Here is a 20,463-nt window from a genome sequence, read left to right as displayed (position 1 = left end):
GAATTTGTAAGACTACATTTGGTAGCACTAACTGGGAAATCTAAAAGGCTATTACAGTAACCCACAATAAGGTGCATTAAAATTGTCATTTATATGGATTATTTTTACATTACTGTGCAAGAAGCACCACCAAAACCTAAAGTACATCCTTTTTATGTGGCTATTCTTAGGATTCTTAACCAACCCAATTGATTTCTTTGAAGCACTTACATTGGGGTAATATTCCATCACCAATAAATATTCCATACGTCCGTCTGCAGTGAATCTCTCATCCCCCACAATGAAGCGGGCGATATTATCATGTTCCATCAGTGGAATCCTGTAAATGTTCCTCTCATTGACAAAGTTCTGACGATTAGCAAAAGAAAATACTTTCACAGCAACTGGACGTTCATCTAGGGAACCTTTGTACACTGCTCCATATCGTCCCCGGCCAATCAACTGCAAAAAATACAGATAATTACTTCACTAAATAATAAATGAAGACAAAACCCAAGTTTTCACTCTACAACAATTGTATGCCAACTTTTATCCTGACTTATACTATAAGAATAGTGAAGATAGTGAATATTTTGTAATGAAAACCAGAATTAGAATGCTGTCATGAAAGCTATTTTGGAACTGGAAACCTCAGCACAAGCCAACACAGATCTTACTGAATTGATCTATAGTCTGAATATCCAGTAAATATATCATAAATAATCTATTCCGTACTTTTATATACAGCATCAATAAAATACATGTGTTCTGTGCTGCTAACTCTCTTACTAACTTTTGCCTACTAAAGATTTACAGCTTTTTACGTGATCAATTTCATTTCACTCCAGAGATCACAGACATTAGACGAAACATTTTCGGTTTAGGACAGTTTATAAGCTGTACCTTTCAGGTTAGTAATAACAAAATATGCATTTGTAGTGCAAATTAGATGCCAAAAACAGTAAATAGATTTTAACAGAAAGAAGTAATTAATTCCTGACTACCTGTGAATCTTTATTCTAGCTCCCACTGTGTTAGGCAGTCTTCAAGAATGGCCTTTCACATCTCCATAGTAACTGCAGAAGAAAGATGCAATCTCTACTCTAAACCAAAATGCACAACCACCTTCAGGAAGAGCCCTAATTTCTAAAGCTCAAAAAATTCCAAGTACATAAGAATTTAAGTACCTATTTAAAATAATTTTCAGGAAGACCCATACATGAAACTGTAAGGATTTCATGAGCCTTTTTTTTTTCTTTTGAAATACTTACAAATGGAGGAGGAATAGAAAACAGAAGGGATAACAAAAGTAATGTTTCTAAAGATAATTGTTTTATGGGAAAGTTTTCAAAAATAAAGTATCATTTAATGAAGAGACTTTTGGTTTCTCAGTGCTTTTATGCCACTGGGTTGCAAAGCAGCAGCAAATCCGTTCAAGGTACAAACCTGGAATGTAATCTACCCACAGAGATGTCAAAAAGCAAGCACAGGTTAAAACATTTGTCCTGCAACACCCTGTGACTGGGGGTGAGGGGTCAGCTCCTTAGGATACAAGAAACAGGACAGAAGACACCATAGCAGATCTCTCTACCAACTTTCAGACTTGGAGAAAAGTCACTGCTTTCTCCAAGACTTCATTATCAGTACAAGTGCTTTCATCTGGGGCTTTGCACACTCCTACAATACACATTGTTAGACTCTTGTAAACTGCCTCAAGTACTATTTTGTTGGCAGAAGACACCCAGTGTTCTTTGCTGATCAGTCTGCTGTCACCATTAGAGCAGCTCACACTGCACGTCTGCAGTCTGCATCTCTAGGTGGAGTTTCTACTGGGAAAAAGAAGAAAAGTACCACTCTGCATCTCAGTCATTCTACTCTTTTTTTTCCTGGCTAAAAGGTTTTAAAAATTCCATATGTTCCATTGAGCATACCAACTGGTAGCATAACATTTTGCAGTTTTGTGATGATACATCTAACACCAAGCTCAGCATAAAGTTCTGGTTGGCCTCTAGTTGCCATGGAGATAGATAAGACTGATAGATAACACTGAAGAATGACTACACATAAATGCACCACTACTGAAATATACTGCCCTATCTGCAGTACATTCTATATTCCGAGAGTGTTACTAAAGAATTTCAAATTCCTACAGTAGAACACTGTACTAAAAGCAAGCAGAGTCAAGCAAAAATAGGTCTTTTGATGCAATGCTGAAATATAGCACATTCTAACTTCCCCCACTACCTCAGAGTGCTTCTTTTTTGTTCTCAAGGTGAAACAAGTTCTAGCTAATACCAACAACATTACTAACAAAATTAGACAAAATGTACATGCAGTAACCCTTTTTTATTTTAATTTCTTCTTGAAACTCTGATTTAGAAGAAAACATTACAGGAGCACTGACACATTCATTTCTATAGCTATGCCTGGGATATGACCACAAGCATTGTATTGAATAAAAATGAAGATTAAGAACTGAGTTGAATATTTACCTCTAACAACTTCAGATTATCCAGATCCAATGAGGGCTCTGATGCTGCTGCCTCCATCATGTTCATACTGTGCAAACCTTGTTTACGGTCTCCTGGGGAAGAGGGTGATGAGGAAATCAGAGAGCTTCCTTTCTGGACATGCTCCAAGTGAAAAAAATGCAACTTACCTGGGACCTGGCAGAATTACTTATTGTAGGCAAGGATGTAACAAGTAAAAAGGAGTCCTGTAAAATCTTCTCAAAGTCAGCAAAATGAGCGGTGAAAGTGCTGATAAGCTACAAACTACCTGCTACACAACTATTTCGATAATTTAAAGTCACTGGCAAAAACTATAAAGCATGTTCACCACCTCACTTAAGCTGTGCTGAGCAGAGGATTTGTGGAAGAAAAATGGGTCCCAAAATGCCAGCTTAGAGAACTCATTACTCTCTCCAAACTGTTATGAAAGGGATATCACCATAAAATGTCAGAGAGGAGAAAGGGGAGCAGAATTATGTACAAGCAGGTAATAGGGAGTGGGGAGAACAGAACACCTAAGTATAACTTTGAGCAATAGCCAAATGAGCAACTGAAAGACAACAAAGGCAAGAAGATTGTCAATCCCTACCTGCAAGCATCCTGTATCCAAAGAACAGAGCAGCTATCAGAACAGCCAGTACAGACACAGATGCCAGGGCAATAACGATGGTCTCATCTCGATGAAAAGAATGAGAAGAATCTGAAAGCAAACAAGATGAGGACTATTAAATTGTAAATTTGAAGGAATAAACACTATAAAACATGTAATTGTTATTACAACAATGAGGGGAAAAAATGTACTCTGGATTGCCAAACATCACACTAAACTTATTTCTCTCAAAATCTAGGGATGGCAAAAGAGCCAATCAGCTCAAAACCAGCTGGGCACACATTCATTGGCAGCTTTTCCGGGCAGCCCTTGCCCTATAGAGAGAGGCACTGACAGCAGAGAGTGATTCTTCCTTCTATCTGGCAAAGTTCAGCCCAGGCATACAAGGCTAAGTTGATGCAGTCCTGCCCTGCTATCTGTGCCTTGATCCAGTTTCTGGTATGCATCAGGTCTGTAACCTTTACAAGGCTCTTTTGTTGTTTTTCTCAGGACAAAAATCTCACGAGTTTGCTAATTGGGCTGCGAATATAAGGAATATTGTATGTTTCAGACTCAAATACCTACAACATACGTAAGTCCACTTACGCAAATATTTCAACATACTGTGGGGTTTTGATTTGTTTTGTGTCAGTGCTCAGATAATTTTTGGCATAATTCTTACTTCTTAATACACAAGAAGACAGAGGGATCTCTAAAGACTGCAGCAGGAAACCTGAAACAAAACCAAAACACTAAACAAAAGTAAATAAAACTAGTTTTATTGAGCCTGTTCTAAAATAGCACTTGATTTTTTGTCAGAATGTGAGTATCTTGCTATTTCAGGTTTTCTTGGTTGGGTTTTTATTTCCCCAGAGAAGAAAAATGATTTCATGAAAACATTCATTAGCACCTCGAAATGCTTCTCCATGTCAGACTCCAGTCTTGCTTCTTGCAGGCATATAAAAAATCCAGCCACTTTAATACAAAAAATTATTAGTGCAGATACTCTTCTGATGTCAGAAACACTGGAATGTGGTGCTACAAGACCTCATTTACTTTGGCTTCAAAACCAAGTTTGGGAACTATGTTTAAACATGTCTTATATACTGCAAAAAGTACTCCTAAAAAGACTGTAATGAGATCTAACTACACTAAAACCACAAAATATAAAATGCACACAAGACTTAAACATTGGATAAACTCCTAGGTGAGACTGAAATACAATTTATCCCAGTCTACACTAGCTGAATAAACTGACAAATTCACTTTCCTTGAATTGCATTTAAAAGAAATTCAACATGATTCACTGCTTCAAATTCCCAGTGTCAACTGTACTTTTTACATAACCATACCAGTAAGGGGAAGTAATAAAAAGCTGGTAAAACAGAATGACAGAGAATTTCAGCTGTGACAGAAGTATGTGAAGAATCACCTATCAAAACCCACATGCAGCTCATATCTAATACCTTTATTTATCCTTTAAATAAAAGGGAGGGATAATCACAATACCATCAAATTTAAACTTGTTCTGTCAAAAGAAATTCCATCACTACTGGTTTTGGTCAAATAAGTTTCACTAAGAAAATAAGTTATTGCCATAGAACACTAATGAGGAATATGAGCTGTGACTTCCATAGTGAGGAGATTAAAAGATACACATTACAATTGTCATCTAAATTATGAATTCAAAACATAGATATACATATATATTAAAACCCACAACATCACAAAGGAAATTGTTACATCATACAAAGCTATATGAAACATGACAGAAGTGTAAGAAGATGAGTAACTGCTGGCAGGGAAATGGTAGTTTTGACTTTCATATTTTTATGAATGGAATTTACATTTTATTGGGTTATCTTTAAAAATATATATTAAATGTGGTGGCTTTTGCATCAGTTCAAGACAGTGCCTAGCATGTACTAAGAAGTAGCGGGTTTTGAGAGACTGATCTTTTTGTTATAATCCCAGCTGTTATTTTCCTTGACTGCACAACTAGAGCACAGCCATTTGCTACCTTCCCATCAGTAAATAACCAGCAAATCATTTCCACCACTGTTTGCCAAATGATATCTGATGCCTAAGTTTGATTGCTCTTCTTTAGTTTTCTATACAATCAAAGGCTTAACAACATGCCTCCATCAGGAGGGCCCTCCTCCACCCTGGAATGGGATTTTGCTGTCCAAGGGCATCCTGAGCAACAGTTCCTCCGAAGCTCTGGCTGCCTTGGCACACTCCCCTTAAGAAGCCTGTGGATGGTGTCATTCTGCAGGCTGAAGAGATACCAGAAAATCTCAAGATAACATTTTGTTCCCATTAGCAGCTGAAAAACACACAGTGAAAAAGGATTGTTTCTTTCTCCTTCCTTGATGGACCATCCCCTGTGGGAGCTTTTTCTGTTTAGTGGGTAGCTGTGCAACCACCAGGTAACCTCACAGACCTTCCTGGCCTTCAAGAGGAAAGAATGCTTTAATTTTTTTTTTTAAACAGAATTGTTTCATAAGAATCTTATATTGGCTTATCTTGAACTAATTTTCAATTCTTATAAATATTTAAAAATAACACTGTCAACATTCCAACAACCAGATCAGTCCTACAATGCGAGTTACTACTGTCAGGGTGATGAGCAATATCTATAAATTTAAGAATAAATACAAATTTCTTAGTAAGGGTAAGTGAGCATCTCAATGGAGTGATAACATGCAGCTCAAAACAACATGAGTGAGTAAAATGCTGTGTGTGACAGCCAGTCATTTCCCAGCAAGGACAACTTTTACAAGCAAATGATACTAATCTACACTAAAAGGAAAGCACAAAAACCCCACAATGACAAGAGGCCCAGACAGCTCCAACCTACCTCCCCAAGTGTTATTTCTATCAACCCTCTACCTGCTTTATAAAACAGTAACTTTGGATGTTGTCAGATTATCAATCTTTCTTACACAGAACAAAAAGGATATGTCACTTATCAACCCAGTTTTCAAACCTTCCAAAACTTAAGAAAACTCTTATTAACTCACTAATTTTATTAATCCTTCTCTTTCTTTGGATATATTTCATCTTTAGTCTTTCACATCATACTTACCTTTAAATGCCTAGCTAAGAACCATATAGGACCTCTCAAGGCATTTGCAGAGGCTCATATTTCCTCTTTTATCTACTTCTAAGTGATTAATACATGTTTTTTATATACATATGCACAAGAGTCATACTTCTCTTGGTATTATTTGGAGTTGCGTTTTAACTAACTCCCCAAAAGACACATCAGTGTAGGTCAATAAAAGTAATCGCTCACCTTTAAACAAGGCACTTTTGAAATAAGGATGTAAAATGTACATGCTTTCTTCCATGAACTTACAGTCTGGGCCAAAACAACCATGACTCATCACGATTAGGACACTCATTATGAAAGCTATGATTTGATATTACATTTTTCTGAACTAAGACTTGGTTGGTCTTAAGCTGTTAACAACCCCTCCCTCAAATCAGTGGACTCTGCTTTTCAGGTCTAGTAGCGAGGACCAGACACCTTGCCCTACAGCTTTACTAGTTTTTCATCATGTCACTGTACAAAGAGACTTTAAACATGCGTAACAACCACTCAACAATCTCACCTGAATTTTTGGAATCATTACCAATATTTGGGTATTTAGTGACACATACCAACTGATTTAAAAACACTGTTTTCAAATCTTAGACTGGGAGTGTTGGTATCTCGGTATTATTCCCAAACCAATGTATTGCATAAAAAAAGCAATAGCATAAAGAGCAGAATTAGCTGCAGACTCTAGAAAATCCAACGATTAAGGAGTTGACTGCTGAGCTAAATTCTATGTGCAGTTGTACACAGAAGATCTTGTCAGAGCTTCCTCAGATTTACGTTACTGTAACTTAAAGCAAGGCTAGTGCAGGTGCTTGTTTCACTGCTATTTGTAAGTGCGACTTTTACTTCCAGCTTCAACTTAGGCTCCCTGATCTACAAAAAAATGTAGACAACAAAAAATTAAAACCAACAGAAACTGCTGTGTTGGGGTTTCAGGAGTTCTCCTTCGTTTTTTTTCTGTTAAAGGAATTTTCCCCATACGTGTTGCTAGGGGGACAAATTTCTGGGTACTTCAGGAAAACAAAAGACCTACCCACTGGCGGTGGGGTGCATCTGGCTACTCTTTTGTTTCACCTGGGTGTGGGGACAGTCAGTCTCCGGCTTTGGACAGAGAGGGAAGCTGCTTTCTTCGGCTGCTTTTCCTTCTGCTGGAGAAGCCCTGGGATCCCAAGGCCCCCATTCCCTGCCCCACTGGGAGCCGGGCCGTGGCCACCCTTGTCCCCGCTGTTGCTTTGAGCCTTCACTATGTTGTAGCCCTGCTCACCCTGCCTGCCCAGACCGCCGGGGGGTTCCCTGTTTGGATGCATCTTGTCTGCCGGGATTTGGGCTTGTCCCTGCCGTTCCAGCCTGCCACTCCCGCCTGCTGTTCCCGAGGGTCCGGCCGGACACCGGGATCGGCTGCCCAGGGGTTTGTGAAGCCTTTGTCCCATCCCTTCCCGGGATCCCAGGGCACCAAAGCAGCCGCGTGTTCCCCAAGCTCGCTCTGGAGCGCCCCCTGCAGCCACGGGGGAACCATCGCACCTGCCCTGCTCACCGGGAGCCGCCAGCGATCCCTGCCGGCTGCGAGCGGAACTGCACCCGAGGGGAAAGGGCCTGACAGCCGAGAAGGCTGGGACTGGGTTTGGGATTGCTGTTACTGCCACAGTTATTGTTGTTTATTTGACTGGTTATATACATCTAGATATATAATAATAAAGAACTGTTTTTCCTATTTCCCACATCTTTGCCTAAAAGCCCCTTGATTTCAAAATTATAATAACTCGGAGGGAAGGGGGGTTGCATCTGCCATTCCAAGGGGGGCTCCTGCCTTCCTTAGCAGACACCTGTCTTTCAAACCAAGACATGCTGTAAGGCCCAAACAACCTTAAGAGCCAATTTCTTATCCCACTAGGATGGGAAAGGGAGCACCGCTCAAAGGGCTACTGCCTCTACGAACAGCAATGCAAAGGCGCCATGTGGAAGACACCCAGCACATACACATTTCTATCTTGAAACATTTTGCCAGTAATTCTGATAGCAGTCAGCAGTTTACTGAAGTCTACCAATCCCATCACAAAGAAATATCACAGCAAACAGCATAAATCCTTTTTTTGTCTTTTGCAAGTAAGAAAAAGAAACAAAGCACAACTCATTAAAACAGAAGGACAACCTCCTTCTGGCTGGGGAGCAGCTGGTAACCAACAAGCCACCATTCCCAGAAGCGTCCTGACCTCATCATCAATAAAGAGCTTGTTTTCAGGTTCCAAAAACCCGAGTACAACAGCTCCTGTGTAGGGAGAAGGTACACACAAATAACTGGGAATGTATTTCAGAGCAAACCATGAAGAGAAATGCTTCTAGTATTCAGTTAGAAGTGAGTCATCTGGCTGAACCCAGCCCTGCACTTGGGACACTCCCTGCAGGCACTTGTATCGCATTAAGCATTTCTCTCTCTTTTCTCAGGCATTGCTGCTGTAACAGTTTCCAAGCATCTATACAATATCTTTGCTAAATTAAGGTTTATAGATTAAGCTTCCATACTGCCACGCATGGAAGTTGTCAAACTGCTCCTTCCTAACCTTCCCCAGGAATGACACAGAACGAAGAATACTGCCAGCGCTAATGGCATCAGGAAGAATGTTTTTTCTTCAAAGTAACTTTTCCACTATAAACATGAGCTTGTAATATTAACTAATGCAAAAGTATTCCAATCTGTGCCTATGCTTGAAAAAACTTTTTTATTTCTCTGTAATCTAACTTTCAAAAATTAAAGCCTCTTTTGTAGGCTTCCTGTTTCCATACTTCAAAATTAGAGTTTATCCTATGACCAAAGAATGTTGTGAGAAATCAGAGAAAACTGAGACAAAGCCAGGTAACAACAGCCAATGGCAAATGAGTCTGTAAATACAGAGAACTCCTTTCTGGGAGCCATAAAGGGGATGCATAATTCTTCTGTATTCCTTCCCCTTCAGCAAGTGCTGTGAGGCCTGCAGACAGGAGGTTGCTCTGGATAGAGCACCAACTAACCCACCACTGCCAATGTCATGGTGTCAGTTCAAGCACCCACATCTGTGCTCTTGGAGGTAAAATATTCCAGCCTGGATGATGAACTGTGAGGAACCCAGGCAGAGTTCTCGTATTTCCTACTTCACCATTTAACACATTGTTTCCCTAATGCTATTACTGAAATGAGAAGGTATGAAGCAAATGGAATCGGAAATGAGGACAAGGAAGGATAGTCTCCTCCCTAAGGCAGCTGAAAGCTGTCCAGAGAGCTTCTCTCTATCCCTACATCCAAGGTGCTACACTGGAATGGCCAGAGAGCTCCCTGGGACATCAGAGAGGTCACTATTACGATGATACGTCTTGAGACAGCCGTGAGAAAAGGCAGTGAGTGTTAACCAAGCTGGAAAACTAGGAATCCCCAGAGGAAAGATTTGATTGTATAATTAAAGGCTGTATCCCAACACAAATACACAAAAGGATATGGCCTTGAAACTATGCAGGCAACAACATTGTTTCCTTCTAATATTTGAATATGAAACCTTAGGCTTTTGAATGTTGTTTCAATGCTATATATTTAAAAGGTGGTGATCATATAATAAAGGACATTTGCACATAAATTTCCACCAGATCTCTATATTGCTATTAAAGCTTTTCATTCCATTTTAAGAAATCTGCCTGCTCTTCATGTAAATGACTCACAGCTGTGTATCTGCCACACAGTAGTAAATAATTCTAGAAAAATATGTGTGTATTTAAGTTTAGAGAAGCATTGTATAAAAACATTTTAGACAAACATACAATTATTCTATATAATCAAAATCAGTTTAAAAATAATTATGTATGTTCCCACAGAATTTCTCATAGCTATGTATCAAAAGCCAAGTGGTCTTAAAGCCAAGTGGTCTTTGATAGGTACCAAAATATTAAACATTTTTTTTATTTCCCGTATCACATGTAGGTAGCAACGTTAGTCTCGAACACATAAGGAAAACACCATCCTTTAACCTTCACAGCACAACAGTAACATCTGATTCTTCAAAACAACTACAGCTGTATGGACTCTGATCAAAGTCAGTAAAATTACAGAGGGATTCAAAAGATCTGTCCATCCAGATCACTTTTAAAAGAAGCAGAGTCTTCACGCCATCCTACAACTATTTCTTTGATGTGATAGCTTCAATATGCTCATTGCCAATCTGGTGCAGAAGTTGCCCTTCCATTAAGGAATCTCACTGATACTGAGGATGAGATCAGAAGGAAGAGGGAAAGCTTTCGGTTCCGTCACCAATGCAGCATGACATGGAAGGCTGCAGTGTGGGGGGCAATGTGGCCTTCAGCTGCAGATAACTGCAAATATGCTCTGCAGCTCAGAAAGAGGCCTTTCAAGTGTATTTAATTCAACTTGCTTTTAAAGTCACATTTCTTTTCATGGTGGCCCTGCACTGTTTTCATGACAGCGATAAGGTCTCGGTCCTTTGAAAAAACATACCATTAGCAATCTTTTCCAAGGGCCCACAGACCTCAATTATAATCTGTTTATCTGTTTTGTCTACACAAAGCTTGTATCAAACATGTCCTTGGAATTCTCCACAACTAGTAAAATTTGCTTCCCTTACTGCATTCTAGCAGCACATTCCAACCAAACCAGAACACCTCATCAGGTCTTTTCTCCCCTCCTCCTTTCTGAACCATAATCAACATTTCTTTCCAACTAAGTGACCACTGCTTCATTCCTGATCCACTGTCCTGCAGCAAGAGAGTAGAGTCTTCATCACATTAGAGCAAATGACAAGAAAGCCCCGGATACAAACACTACGCCAGAACGACCCAAACTATTTTATGTAAATCCTAAATTCATTTAGTGCAGGGAACAAAATGTGTAATGAAAGAAAAAAAAAGTAGAGAACTTTTAACAAAAAAATACATTAGTAGCCTTTTAGATACCAGGGACATAGGTCAGATTATCATATAATGACAACAAGAATCCCATCTACACCAATTTAATTAAAAGCATTTAAACCTGTATTTTTAGTTAAATTGGATCTACAGGGTTGGAATACCTTTAAATTATGGTCTACAGACATTTAGAGCGAACTCCAGCAGGAGCTGTTCCCAATTTTCTATTAAATCTATCTATAGTTGAGAACGATGAAAGGAAAAAATAGCATTTCCTAACAACTTCTGGTACTGACCTGAGCTTTTATAGGTGCATGTTTTAAAACAACTATTACCCTAATTCTGTTTTATGAACCCATGTATAAGAGGTAAGGTTGCATCTTTTCTGTAAGCATTTGACAAATTATTAATAAAATTAAGATCCATGTCCAAATTTTGCAATACAATTACAAAATTTTATCAACGTGTCCATCTTCGGTACTTAAACCAAAGTTAGGGTAAGGAACCACTCTTTCACATAAAATTTTTGAGGCACTTGAAGGCACAATGAAGTTAGGAAGATAATTTCTGTGGAAGAGGACCAAGCACGGTGCACACACATGGAAAACACAATGGGAACTTATTTTTTGTGGGAGATGGTGCAACATTATTTAGCAGAATAATCCTGCCAATCCATAGCCCTAGGGCAATTTTCTTTCGTAACTGAAAATGGATGTTTTCCCTGGACTTAAGAGCAAGTCTCTGGTTTCTAGTCTACTGGCTTAGATGAAACAGATAATTTGCACTTGCTTCCAATCATTCCAATATTTGAAGAAAAGATTTAAAGAGTTACCAATGTGTTTCCACTTTGCACTCAGCATCATCACATTTGACTGACTTTAACTTTTTATATAAAATCTTATATACTTATTGTCATATGGCACCCTTCAGGATACATCTTTTCATGTTTTTCTCCACATCAGGAGAGCTAAAATTTTAATGCATTTTTCACATAATTGCATCACTGTGTGGAACCTGGACTGTCAGAAAGCACCAGTCTCTCATGAGACTTGCAGTAACATCAAAACCTGGCAATCATGCATCACAGATCCCATCTGCCTCCTCAGTGAATGCCTCAAAACATCAAACAGCTTGGGCTGTAAAATTTATTTCACATAATGTGCTCCAGAGGAATCATGCTACAGCTAGAAGTCATCCATGATGGCAGAGTTTCAGTGGGCAGATCTCTCTTCAAAAATCTGCTGCTGGAAAAAGCAATTTGGATTTGAGCTTTGTCTCCAAGAGGATGAGTCCCTCGCTACCCCTGCAGCCAGGCAGTCCCAGAGATGGAATCCCTTCCACAGTCCTCCCTTCCTCTGTCCTCCTCCAGTGTACTGGCTGCCACCAAGCACCCAATCTGGAGCCAGGCTATGGGGTTTAGATTGGCTGGTTTTGTTCATTTTGAATACTGAGGGATGCAGTGATACATGAAACTCAAAAATGAAGCATGAGCAGTAATACCTTTGGCAGGAGAGTGAGTTATGAAATCCCTAACTGCTCTTTCTTTGATGACTAGATAAGAGAGGTAAATTAGCAGCTTGTCACATGTGTGCAGAAGAAATTAATGAGTTCATAAAAACCCAACAAAACTTCTCTTTCTGCCTTTCCTTCCGGGAGTTCAGGCATCTTCAGTATAATTTCTAATACTACTGAATAGAACCTTATAATCATGATGTATATAAAAAAAAAAGCAATCCAAACACAAAACTAAATTTAGGTTATTCTTTCTGAAGTTCCCTATATACCAATAAATATTTGATTACTAGAGAGATTAAAGGAATATGTTGCTTCTATAGTCAAACTGTTTTTGAGGACACCTCAGCCTTACCTCAAGCTAAAGAGAAAGCTAATTTGAGCACTTAACAACATACTGGGGACATCTCCCATATTGAAATATAAGTCAGAAAAAGAAATTTTAATAGAAAGGCTGAAAACAACATTTACATTATCCCCTTATATTCATCTTGGACCAACAGGACTTCTTACTTATCAAACCAAATGCTAACACCAGCTTTAACATAATGGCACACTTCCAGCCTCTATAACGCACTGGGTCAAAAACTACATGTGCTGCAATGGAAAAAAATGAGTACTTCAGAAAGCCTCTTTAAAGATATTTGAAGTTATTTTAACTTCAACAAGCTCAATAGCTACGTATTTCATATCAGTAATGATCCCAGGCACTAAAAATAGAGCCCAAAAAAATGACATCAAAACACTGAAACGCCTGGTTTTATATGGGTGAGCAAACAACCAACCCCCCAGATCCTTCAGAAAAGGCAGCTCTGATCCCATGCGCTGCATTTTTCATGTCTTTAAGAGTGCTGAAGCCCAGGAATGCTGTCTACCCATCAGTCATGCTCCCCTTGCTCCTACAGAAACCCACGTTCCCCCCTTACCAGCCATTTCCTTGGTGGGAAGGCGAGCCAAGCCCAAGCAGTGTGGGATGTCTGGGCCTGTCCCAGCAGGTTCTTGCTGGGCACACCCCGGAGGAGTGGTGGTGCCTCTGTTCACAGCCACAGCACAGAGATGTGGTGCTGCTCCTGCCTGGTCAGGAACAGAGAGCACTCATGTCCTGTCAGTAGAGCTGCACATCTCTCATTGACTTCCAGGAATATTTTTTATTTTCTTGTCAACCTTAGCAACAGGCAATGAAGAATGAACTGATTTAAAGGACGATTGTACTGGGTATTTATTCCAAAATCATTTCCCTAAGCATGCAATGAAATCTGAATGATAGCACAATTTTAGGCAACCAATCTGTTTCAAGTATAAGCCCAAGATCAATACAAACAGGGTGAGAACGAGTTTTGACAAAACTTTTCATTACACTTTTGGTTTATATCCTAGTATTTCAGATGTAATACCCTAAATCAGCTTAATATTGTAATCCTCAAGTGTAATCCTCAAGTGTAGCAAGTATTTTAGTACTAAAACTTAACTTTTCCTACTCTCTTTAATTCAAGAACATATTTCTATACTTCTAGTACAACTCAGTATAGCATACATTCTTGTATATGAAAGGTTTTGTGATTTTAAATTTGAAGGCCTATGCCAGAGAGTTGTGAGTTAAACCTGTCTGATATTTTAGAAACATTCACACAAAGATTGTGTTAGTCTGGCTAATGCAAATTCAGACAATGCCTGCAGTAGTCCAAAAGGTATGCATCTGCTCTAGCTCTTGCTATCATGGTTTAGAAGGACAGAGTAACATGAATGTACATGTCCCATTTTTCCATGAATCCTACCTGCTCTCTTATTTTCTCACATCATCTTCTCTACATGGCCATACAATTTCTAATCTTAGCAAAACCTTTTTCTAGGATATTCAAAAAGATTCAATATTTTTGAATATATTCAATATTTTTGAATATACTCAAAAAGATTTTAGAAGTCTTCTGTAATTTTAAGGTAACAATAATTACGTTTCTCTATGCTCTAACATCATACTGGTTGGTCTTAGCAGGTATTTCCCAGATGAAATGGTTATTAGGAGGAAGTGAGCAATGAAGCAGAAAGTGGGAGGTTGGGACCAGACAGAAATCCCCCTCCTATCTTGCTCCAGGGCGCCTGAGGAATGCAGTGAACAGCATCTCTGCTTCTCTTCCTCAGAACCATAGGCATTCTCATTCAGTCTGCATCAATGTCTGTCTCACTCCTGTTCCTCACTTGGTCCCATCCAGCACAGGCCATCACTGAGGACACTGCTCTCCCCTGTGTCCATGCCTGTGAGCAGAGGAGGGCAGCGGAGCAGCTGAACCTCTGGAACCTCTGAACCTGGTTCCTGCTGAAAGCTGCCTCTCCTTCCCAGCTGAGAGGCCTTAGCAAGGGCTATTTCCCTCTACTGTCCTTGCTTAAATGGACATTCAGATGGTTTCTGGGCAGGAAGAACCTCTCTCTCACAAGATACTGCACAGATATGAGACACAGCTATTTGGGGACATCCTCAAGCAGAAGGAAATAAAGGACAGAAAAGGCTGTGAGACAGAAAAGGACAGACAAGCCTGTGAGGAGGAGAGGCAGTGGCAGGGCCAGCACTTGGCAGGGCAGGAGCTGAAACGGTGAGAAGCCCAGAGCAGAGAAAGGCTTTAACCTCACGGGGACCCCAGCAAAATCAAGAGTCTCCTCTGACACACAGCTCCTGTTTCCAAGACACCAGCTGGAGTGACCTTCTTCAAACAGAAAACTGCATCTTGTATGAGGGCACACAAGTGCACATTAGAGATCTGTAAATGCATTTTCTTTTCCTAAAGGAAAGAAAAAATTTCCAGAACTTGAAATATAAAACAAAGAGAAACTCAAATTGTGTTGCTGGCTCTGATACAGAATAGCCTGATCTTAGGTAGGTTACTTTGCCTCTTAGTGCTTTATGTTAGCTAGTTATATAATGGGAAAAAAACCAGTACCTTCCCTAACTTCAAAGGTTATTCTGATTACTTTAAAATAGCATGAAGATGAAAAAGGCAATAATGATAAATAGTAATCCTTAGTTTGCACTTATGCAAAATCCTTCTACAGATCTAAGTACTTGATTTCAGATGAAATACAGACATCGTTTGATGTTCAGTTCTTGCAGCACAAGTGCTAGCTCAGGCATCCCTTGCCTCCTACTCCCAGGTGCTGTTCCAGCCCAGCGGTGCCCAGCAGCTGTGCTGCACAACCATGGCTCTGCTGAGCTGGGAGCGGGCTACGGAAGCCAACGGGGAGACCATGGGAGGGGAGGAAGGACCATATCTAAGGCAACATCCCTGCCAAAATAAATATACATCAGTCAAGTACAAAGGCTGGCATCAAAGCTATCAATTCGTGTTACAGCTGACTTCACTTGTATAACATGTTCTGTCTGCCCTACAGTAACAAACTTGTTTCAAACCAGGAATAAATATTTCAACACAAATCTGAATAGGTCATGAGGAGACATTTCATAATCCTATGGAAATTACTTGCTAATGATGTTGGAATCTGCATGATTGCTAGATAGATTTCACAGACTGAATAAAACTTACATATTAAATGATATGGCTTCTGTAACTCTTCTACTTTAAACATATTTTCCATGTAATAAAAACTTTCTTAAATCAATCCCTGAACTGGTCACAGCCCTGAGTATTGCTTTCAGCTATTTCAATGATGCTGTACAATTAAACTGTAAGTCTAAAACTGGTACCTTCATAAGACAGTTATTTACACAGATACTGTAGAAATTAGAATGGAAAAAGGAGCCTTTAAAAAAAAATGAATATAAAGAAGTCTTCTGTCAATCGAATTTACCCAAATCCTGACCATACCATGAAATCCTATTAAGTGAAAGGCAAAAACCTCAAGCCCCATTAAGCAAGTAGAAATCTTTTTCTGCAAAACGAAAAACCCGAAATTAAACTTGAGATGGACTCCTTTCTGAATGTCCTGCTCCCGCTTTAACACATCAGAAAATACATGCAGTCACAGGCAAGGTTTTCAAATTATTCTTCTGGCTCCCAACTGGTCACCATCAAAGCATTTCTACACTTCAATGAAGACGCTTTTAATACAGCCTTGTTTGGTCACTCAAAATTCAAGATACCCTCAATCACTAGTCTAGGTTTAGGAATATGCAACTCTATAAACTTCATCAAAGTGAAAATGCATACCCAGGACAAAAATGAGGATTTATAATTGCAAATCAACTCCATGCTTTCAGCCTTAACTATGGTTTGGTTGTTGGGGTTTTTTTGCTTGTTTTCCTTGCTTATTCCTTCCAACAACTCACAGGTAATTACACCAGTTATGCCTCTGAGCAGATATTGTCCTATTATCGTTTTAGACAAGAGTTCTGTTTCCCAATCTATCCTTTAAAAAAGGAAATCCAAGTGTTCCATGAGTTCAACAATGCTTACACAACACATTTCCTATTTTTCTTTTTAAATTGCCATTTGCTGAAAGTTTTCAACTCCTGGAAAGGTCTGTCAGGAGCCCTGCAAAAATACAAGAAGTTGTCAAGTACCTGACTACATTTCTACCAAACAATCAAATCATAGCTCCATTACAGACGGAAGCTGATGGCATTTGAAAGAACATATTTCCTTCTCAGAAAAACCTGCAGCTAATAGCACCTACCTGCTAACTGTTTCATTCCATAACCGTCTAGAAAGAATGGAAAAGCCTGCCTTCCAATCTCATTTCAAGGGCTCCATCGTAACACAGGCCAGCATTTTGCCAACAGCACTTTTGGGAATAAGATAGAACCCATTACAGTGATTACAAAGACATTAAAGCAGTGAAGAAATTCATGTCATGCTTCTGGCATCAGATGTGCTAGGCTAGTCATCAGGTTCAGCCTAAGCACAAACTGTAAATGCCTAAAAAGTGGTACTTTCAATTCTGATACAGGTAGAAAAAACTAGAAAAAACTCTAAATGTACCTGTTTATGCTCACCTACCAACCCATTCATAAACTCACATGTAAGTGTGCAGGGATAAAATGAACATGTCCTTGATGAACATTTAGGTGACATATGATCTCAGCTAATCAAATACTTAGTGCTGTGTTCCCTTATACAACAGGAAACTTCTCTTCCACAGCAATCATGGCACAGTGACCACACAGCCAGACTCTTCTTAAATGTAGGACTGTGCTCACCTCCACTCCCTGCTCTGAGTACAGATTATAATATTATGCACCAGCTCAGTGTAGGATCAAGCTCAGTAGTTGGGAGAACCTGTTCAGACTGATATCTTTAGCACCTTATTTCACTTGGTCTATTCTGAAATATCTAGCAAAGTCAAGGATTTACAATTTATGAATTTTCCCCCCATTAGCAATATTTAATTATTATTGTCTTCATCACAGGTATCTAACACCCCAAGGCTATTATGAAAACTTTCTCTCCACAATAGAGCTTGATGTTTTCAGTTTTAATTAAAATAATAAAAAACAAAGAAAAATGCCCCCCAACCCCAAACAAACCAACCTTCTCAAAAACATTTAACTGTAGAAAAAGAAGGAAAAGTAATGTAAGCACATCTGAGCTATATACTGAAATCTCAAATTAGTTTCAAATCTTTTCCTTGATGCACTCTCTCCCACTACTATTACTCACTAACTGTTCTCTTAGTGCCAGAGAGAAGTCTCCTATTTAACCCTCCAAAACTGGCCTACACCTCCCTTGGCTCGGTCTCCCTGCGCCCTTTGAGCAGTGCTGGCAGGGGACAGCAGCCCCAGAGCACCTGGCACCACACTCAGAGATGTGTAAGGCTCCTGGGTTACAGTCTGTACTTATGTCACCCACACACAGTTTTAGTTTGCTCCAGAGATGCTATGAATGGCTCTGCAGCTGGGAGTGTCTCACGCAGGGGTGAGCAGTACTCTGCTCACCCAAACCCACGGGTGGGGGAGCACGGCCCAGCCTTACCTGCAGGTAACAGGTGCAGGATCGATCTGCTCACAGTGCTGATAAAGGCAGAGAAACTCAAGTTACTCTTCAGACTCACTAAATAAACTTATCAAAAAACATTTAAAATATTTTCTAAATGTTCATCTGTCACTGATTTCTCTAGCTTTCCAGGCCTTATTTTGCAGTATGTTTTCACCAAGTTGTCTCTGCTTTCCCACAGCACTGTGGAACAGCAGTGTCTGGACCTGAATTCAAAGGAAGAACACTGCTCAGTGCAATTCACTGTGGCTCAATCAGCATCATCCATTTTGCCTTAGTCACTGCAATTATACCCTCAGAGACCAGAAACGGAGGAAAACAGAACCACAGTTAGAATATAACCAATTTGTATGTACTGCAATTTGGATGTCTCCCCTGTCAGGAGTTCATGCTGGTGTGAATGTGGGTATTTTCTCCATGCTTGGGGGTTATTTTGGCCGTTTCTTCTATTGGGAGGCAGGAGGTGGATTTGGGTTTTGCTTCTTTTTGAAGTTTTTACGTGTGTGTTGCTTTGGTTTTAGTTTTTTTAAAGAGTAAAACCCCCCAGGTCAAAGGAATACATACACAAAAACTGTGCTTCTGTTTTATAACACTAGTACTAATTTATTAGGGTTTAAAGTTCTATTTCTACATGCATCACTACTTTTAGAGTAGGTTAATGCTTTAACAGGAAAGCAGAACTACAACTAAGTAAAAATTATCTCAGTGGCTCCATATAGTTGGTTCAGCTGTCTAGAGCACATATCAGCAGTGTATTCCTTCAGACAGCCACATCCAGCTTGTGAACAAATCGATAGACAGGGCACTGAACCACAACTCAAAGATAAAAAGAAATAAGATAAAGAAAAATATTTTTATTTGGCATACAGGGAAAAAAATCACTTTCACTGCTACAGCTCCAACACTTGTATTTCCCGTTCTAGCATTACGAAAGTGAGAAGTGTTTTTACACAGGATGCAAGGATACCTTACACCCTTGCTCAAACTATATATAGTTTTAAGTCAATATGAATGTCTGAAACAGGGAATTTTTTGCTAGTCTCAGAAAATACTTACAGGCCTGAAAGCAGATTCTAAATGAGCCTCATGCCACCAGTCTAAAGGGAAGGCAAAAATCCAGGCCAAAGTATAATATCATTCACAGGTACTTCAGAAACTTCTAGGAAATAATAATGCCAAGAAACATATATGTAATATTTTGTAGGCTCAATCTTTAAAATAAATGCATAAAACTGTAGTGATTAAACATTGAGTCCACCTCACCGGAATCTTCAAAGGAATTTAAAAGAACTGGATCACAAACTCCAATGTCACTGCAACTTGGTATCAATGTCTTAGAAAAAGTCCTTCCTCAGATCCCTCAGAAAATGAGAAATTGATCTTTCTACTTCAAAATAAAATAAAAAAGCTAAAGAACATTTTAAAAAAAAAGCTAAGGTAATAGAAAAATCTTCACACTTCCCTCTTTCAGTATATTCCCTGCCCTTAAAGATTGAATTCCTAACTTCTCCCTCCTAGACATATCTATACAGCAAATGTTTTTCCATTAATTGATTCTGCATGGAAGTATACTACACAAATAAACTGAAATAAGGTAAAACTCACTAAGTTAGATTTTAAGGCTAATTCATATATTGATTTCTTCCAAAATAACAAATATGTTACATAATAAAACATCTTAGTATCCCAAAAATAAAACACTGATAAACAAAAGAGGACTTCTGAGAAAGAAACGTATGGACTACCTACACAAATCTGATGTTTGGTTTTTAGAAAGATCAATACCTATTATAATATTGAAAACATGGAAGCTAAAAAACAACAACAAAAAATCTGCACATCTCTAACAGCTGACATGAAAAATCGCATTTCCTACCACAAAATTCAGAAAAAAGTCTCTGTCTCACACAAAAATAGACAAAACACTCGGTGTCCCTAGTCTAATGC

General features: G+C 39.2%; 1 protein-coding gene across 1 annotated transcript in view; it reads right to left on the bottom strand.

Annotated features, from left to right (window-relative positions):
- BMPR2 (bone morphogenetic protein receptor type 2) overlaps positions 1–20,463 on the bottom strand; it is a 108,210-nt gene that overhangs the window by 22,713 nt on the left and 65,034 nt on the right. Inside the window, exons 4-6 of the mRNA XM_069022175.1 lie at positions 3,079–3,189; positions 2,472–2,563; positions 211–441 (exon numbers count right to left, since the gene is read on the bottom strand). Of these exons, the coding sequence (XP_068878276.1) occupies positions 211–441; positions 2,472–2,563; positions 3,079–3,189 (434 nt within the window). The remainder of the gene's footprint in view (positions 1–210; positions 442–2,471; positions 2,564–3,078; positions 3,190–20,463) is intronic.

This window comes from Aphelocoma coerulescens, chromosome 7, assembly GCF_041296385.1.
Source record: "Aphelocoma coerulescens isolate FSJ_1873_10779 chromosome 7, UR_Acoe_1.0, whole genome shotgun sequence".
NCBI lineage: Eukaryota > Metazoa > Chordata > Aves > Passeriformes > Corvidae > Aphelocoma > Aphelocoma coerulescens.
This window is presented reverse-complemented; position numbering and strand designations above follow the sequence as displayed.